The sequence below is a fragment of the Oncorhynchus keta genome, chromosome 29 (genome assembly GCF_023373465.1).
Source record: "Oncorhynchus keta strain PuntledgeMale-10-30-2019 chromosome 29, Oket_V2, whole genome shotgun sequence".
NCBI classification, from domain to species: domain Eukaryota; kingdom Metazoa; phylum Chordata; class Actinopteri; order Salmoniformes; family Salmonidae; genus Oncorhynchus; species Oncorhynchus keta.
In genome coordinates, this window is record NC_068449.1 from 32,230,962 (window position 1) to 32,236,963 (window position 6,002).

At 45.2% G+C, this 6,002-nt stretch overlaps 1 protein-coding gene across 3 annotated transcripts in view; it reads left to right on the plus strand.

Annotated features, from left to right (window-relative positions):
- Nucleotides 1-5,329, plus strand: part of LOC118362193 (A-kinase anchor protein 6-like) — a 215,816-nt gene extending 210,487 nt beyond the window's left edge. For all 3 annotated transcript variants that reach the window (XM_052486435.1, XM_052486436.1, XM_052486437.1), the window contains exons 14-15: nt 2,498-2,614; nt 4,188-5,329. In XM_052486435.1, coding sequence (XP_052342395.1) covers nt 2,498-2,614; nt 4,188-4,235 — 165 coding nt within the window. In that variant the 3' untranslated portion in view covers nt 4,236-5,329. The remainder of the gene's footprint in view (nt 1-2,497; nt 2,615-4,187) is intronic.
- The last annotated feature ends 673 nt before the right edge of the window (nt 5,330-6,002 follow it).

Consider the following 6,002-nt stretch of genomic DNA (forward strand, 5'->3'; position numbering starts at 1 on the left):
CCCCGCACATTACCTTGACTAACCCATACCCCCGCACATTGACTTGACTAACCCATACCCCCGCACATTACCTTGACTAACCCATACCCCCGAACATTACCTTGACTAACCCGTACCCCCGCACATTACCTTGGCTAACCCGTACCCCCGCACATTGACTTGACTAACCCGTACCCCCGCACATTACCTTGACTAACCCGTACCCCCGCACTTTGACTTGACTAACCCGTACCCCCGCACATTACCTTGACTAACCCGTACCCCCGCACATTGACTTGACTAACCCGTACCCCCGCACATTGACTTGACTAACCCGTACCCCCGCACATTGACTCGGTACCCCCTGTTTATAGCCTTGTTATTGGTAATTTAATATGATTGCTTTTTATTTATTTTTTTACTTTAGTTTATTTGGAAAATATTTTCTTAACACTTTCTTGAGCTGCACTGTTGGTTAAGGGCTTGTAAGTAAACAATTCACGGTAAGGTCTACACTGTTGGTTATGGGCTTGTAAGTAACCAATTCACGGTAAGGTCTACACTTGTTGTATTTGGCGCATGTGACAAATAACGTTTGATTTGATTTTGGTTAGCTGTAGTAAAACAAAAACTAGCAAGCCATCAAAAGCATTAGCTAAAAAGATTTATTAGCGGGTGTCACGGTTTTCATAGGGTGAAGGAGAGTCGGACCAAACTGCAGCGTGTCGATTGCGATCCATGTTTATTGAAACAAACGTAAAGACGAATAAACACAAACACTACAAAACAATAGACGTAACGAAAACCGAAGACAGCCTATACTTGTGTAAACTAACCCCGAACAAGGACATCAGGACACTAAGGACAATCACCCACAATACAACCAAAGAATATGGCTGCCTAAATATGGTTCCCAATCAGAGACAACGATAACCACCTGCCTCTGATTGAGAACCACTTCAGACAGCCATAGACTTTCCTAGAACACCCCACTAAGCTACAACCCCACTAAGCTACACACCACATACAAAAACCCATGTCACACCCTGGCCTGACCAAATACATGAAGAAAAACACAAAATACTTCGACCAGGGCGTGACAGCGGGAGCTAACAATGACTAAATAACTAGAAGCTACGGAGAGCGTGATCACACAGTCGTCCGGAACAGCTGGTGCTCTCATGCATGCTTAAGTGTTGTTTGCCTTGAAGCGAGCATAAAAGGCATTTAGCTCGTCTGTTAGGCTTGCGTCACTGGGCAGTTCGCGGCTGGGTTTCCCTCTGTAGTCCATAATAGTTGCCAGCCCTACCATATCTGTGGTCCTTCTGTAGCTCAGTTGGTAGAGCATGGCGCTTGTAACGCCAGGGTAGTGGGTTCGATTCCCGGGACCACCCATACGTAGAATGTATGCACACATGACTGTAAGTCGCTTTGGATAAAAGCGTCTGCTAAATGGCATATATATTATGTGTCAGAGCCAGTGTAGTAGGGTTCAATCTTAGTCCTCCTGTATTGACGCTTTGCCTGTTTGATGGTTCGTCTGAGGGCATAGCGGGATTTCTTATAAGCGTCCGGATTAGTGTCTCAATCCTTGAAAGCGGATGTTGCCTGTAATCCATGGCTTCTGGTTGGGATAAGTCACTGTGGGGACGACGTCGTCGATGCACTTATTGATGAAGCCGGTGACTGAGGTGGTATACTCCTCAATGCCATAGGATGAATCCCGGAACATATTTCAGTCTGTGCTAACAAAACAGTCCTGTAGCGTAGCATCTGCGTCATCTGACCACTTCTGTATTGAGCGAGTCACTGGTACTTCCTGCTTCAGTTTTTGCTTGTAAGCAGGAATCAGGACGATATAATTATGGTCAGATTTACCAAATGGAGGGCGAGGGAGAGCTTTGTACGCGTCTCTGTGTGTGGAGTAAAGGTGGTCTAGAGTTTTTTTTCTCCTTTGGTTGCACGTGTGACATGCTGGTAGAAATTAGGTAAAACGGATTTAAGTTTTCCTGCATTAAAGTCCCTGGCCACTAGGTGTGCCGCTTCTGGGTGGGCATTTTCTTGTTTGCTTATGGCTTTATACAGCTCATTGAGGTGGAAAATATACGGCTACGAATAATATAGAGAATAACTCTCTTGGTAGATCGTGTGGTCTACAGCTTATCATCTTTTCAAAGCCATTAAGGCAATTCTCAATAAAAAAGTATTTATAGGAAAGAGGGGAATTATTTTCTATTCGGTACTTGTTATTTGAAGTTATTTACCCAGCCCTATGTTATTTCTTCATCTCTTGTTGCTATGCTCTGTAACTAAAAGATGAGTGGATTATAAAATACTACAGAAATATATAACACCACCAACAATTCAATTCTAATGTGTTTTGATGTATTTTCTCTCCAACCCTCTCCCTCTCTTTCACCCCCTTCCTTTCACCGCATCGCTCTATCTCTTTCCCTCTCTCTATTGCCCCCCATCCCCCTCTCTCTCCCTCTCCATCCTCTCTCTCTCCTCTCCTCAGTCTCCAAGGTCAGGCGAAGGTTGTGGGGAGGTCGGGGGCCGGGGCCCCCAGGGTAGTGGCCCTGTCTCTGACGGCTCATCTGCCTCAAAGACTAGAACCGCCAGGCCCCAGGTCAGGGTACGTATGATGAGCACCACCACACGCACACACACACTCTCACACGCCCATGCTTTGCATTCTTGCCCACATAGACACACACACACACACACACACACAGTAACGGACCCCCTTGGGCTGTGTACTCTACCTGGGAAAATGGCTAAAGGGGTTTCTCCCTGTCATCGTAGCGTTGCATTGCAAACAACACATTTTCCACCTCATTCCATTCTGCACATTTAAAAGAAGATTTGCCATTCATTCAAAAGGTGAACTAGTACTCTATTTCTTTTCACCCGTCTCAGCACTAAATGTTCTATGATAGGACATAAAAGCGTATTTTTGGCATTCAGGACTCAAATGCCTCAGTCTAGTAGTCAGACAATGTTATGATTCAAATGACAGGAACTCTAATCTCCACGTGGTGGCACCTTTACCAGCAAATTGGTTTGAAAAGTAGCTATTATCTAACAAGGGATATATATATATATATTGGCTGGGGTTAGCCGTTACAAAATGCCCTTTCCTCTCTCTCTTTCATGGCCTCATCAGAAAGTGTTGGAAGAATGAGATCCTTTGCTTGGCTAGTCAGTCATCCTCCTTTATGAAATACGTATTTCACAAAGATGAAGAATACATCAATGACTTCACAGTTTCATTCCATTCCCTTCTGGGAGTCTCTGAGCAAGTTCACATGTACACACAGTACGCCTTTAACCTTACCCACGATTATTTTAATACAGTATATATTTATTTTCCACATTCAGCCTTAGTCAACTAGAAGTCAGTCACCACAAAGGCAACTCACCTCAGAACTATATATATTCATGGCTTTGTATCCCCCCGTGGTATGAACAAACTGTACTGAAGGGAGAGTTGCATTTAGTGATGTAGTGATGTCATCCCCAAATAGGCACCCCTGGGGCTAAACACTCTGCTGTCTCCCCTCTGTGAGTCCCCCCCTGTCCCCCCTCTCCCCCGCTGTCCCATGCCAGCCCTCAAGGCAGGACACGTGAGCCCCAGCCGAGCCCCGGTAGTCTGTACACACAGACACTCACACACTGGTGCCGCGGGTGAGCCAGTCATGTCCCCATGCGAGAGTCCCAGCCTCGGAGAGCACAGAAAGCTACACACAGTAGTCAGATACACAGCTGTATCTGACCCCCGTAGCACCGCCTCGTCTGGCCCACTTGATCAGCCCTGCTGCACGCCATAACACTATAGAAGGGGAAAATGTTCAATCAGGCCAATGATGAATACAGACTACAAAGCACTGCTAGATGAATCAGTGGTCTGTGGTTTAGAGACTAATGTAACTAGTAGTTTTGTTGTCTATACTGCAGAGGTATTGTGTCACAGCGTTGTGTGTTGAAATACTGCATGTACATTGAAGACAAACGTTTCAAATACTCACCCTTCATATTGTGTTTTTGAGAATATGTGGCGTTGGATTGTAAACATCACTGGCAGTGTTTGTGTGAGCTGGTCACTACAAAATTAGGGGGAATTTTTGAAAGGTTAAAATAGGTATAGAACAGTAGTAGTGTTATGATAACTGACATTAGAATGGATTGTTGTGTTCTTTTGTTTACAGAGACAATCAGGGAGTGTTTCCACAGCCACCTCCAAAACCCCTCTGTGAAGAGGAGTGATGTGCCTGTGTGCAGTGTCCATCCTGGTGGTCTGTGGCCTGGGCTGGGCTCTCTCCCCTGGTCCCCCTGTTCCCCTGGTGCATGGCTCTGTCCAGACTGCTCTCCAGCTTCCTCCTCTTCCTCCTGGCTGCTGTAACGCTGACCCCTGACCTTTGACCCCCGCCGTCCTTTGCTCCTCCAATCCTGTCCCAGACTGGAACTGAGCTACCTCACTGCTCTGCCGACCACCATGCAAACCCCACGTCCATTTCTCACCACACACACACACGCACGCACACACACACACACGCACACACACACTTATTCCGCCAGTTTGCATGGCATTTCTCACTATCTCATCCGGTACTGTACAACCAGCTGCAGATGTTATAAGCCCAGGGCACAAGTTTTCCTTGTTTGCTGCATCAGAACTATGTAGGGTCAAATTTGAAGAGGACACATGGGGTGGAGGAATCCTATGAGAACAGCACTGCTGAGAGTTCCACAGAGTTCTGAGACTTCCAGCCCCATGACAACGTGTGTTAAGAAAGAGAGAGAAGAGAGTGATTGTGTTGTCACTCAACTGATGAAGGAAATGGAAGTTGGACCGATGTCATAATGAAAGGCAAAAGCAAGTAGATCTATCTATGCAACACGGCCCAGGTTGGAAACAGCTGAACAGTGTTGTGTAGTATAAGATTGATGACGACTGTTGACTTAAATTCAGTATCTATCTACCATTTCCTTTTTTAAAAATTCCTAAGACATAGAGGAACGGTACGAGGGAAGGTTTTAAACGTAAAAAATGTGTGCCTTGCTATTGTTGTTTCTTATACCTTTTGTTAAAACACTGCTTACCCAGTTAGGTGTTCAAAAGATGAAAGAGAAAGAAAAAGGGACAACCGGCAAGGTTGAAACAGGCATCTGTTTCTATGTATACGATCTCCGACCTTGACGTATAATGATGGTGTACATGCTTTGTGTTTAGTGTAAAACTGTACGCGTTCTGTGATGTGGAATATTATGGGCCTTAAAGTGCTACTAGACTGCATGGTTAATAAATATACAAACATGTTGAGAAATAAACGTTATTCATTGGAAACCATTGGATTTACATGCCTGTTCTGTATGTGATTCACCTTAAACGTGTACAAGGATCATTCAGCGTTGATCATTTCTCCTCTTCACACTACAAACGCAAAAGTGGAACATTAAATGAGAAATAAGGAAGATGTGTCTGGGTCTAGGCCATCATTGGGGATCCGAGGAGTGATTGACAAGCAGGTGATTGACAAGACTGATTGAGGTTATGTGAAAACAGATGTTTAGGGATGTCATTGAATGTTAACTACAAAGAAAACTACATAAAGTTTTGCCAGCATCCTAAATGGAACCCTATACCCTATATAGTGCACTACCTTTGACCAGAGCCCTATGGGGCCTGGTCAAAAGTAGTGTACTATAGGGAATATGGACACACTGTATGTTAGCAAGAGTATAGGCATTACATTGACCACGGTGCGAGTGTGGCCTGCCACGCAGACACAGACATTAGCATAAGTAATTGGTTGTTTACAGGAGGTGTTGATGATACTGAAGACGATAGGACAGGATAAATTTTCCTCTGGGCCCATCAGCCAATCAGCTGCGGAGGTACATCCCCGACGAGGTTACACACACACGCACACACACACACACACACACACACACACACACACACACACACACACACACACACACACACACACACACACACACACACTGCTCAACAACCAATC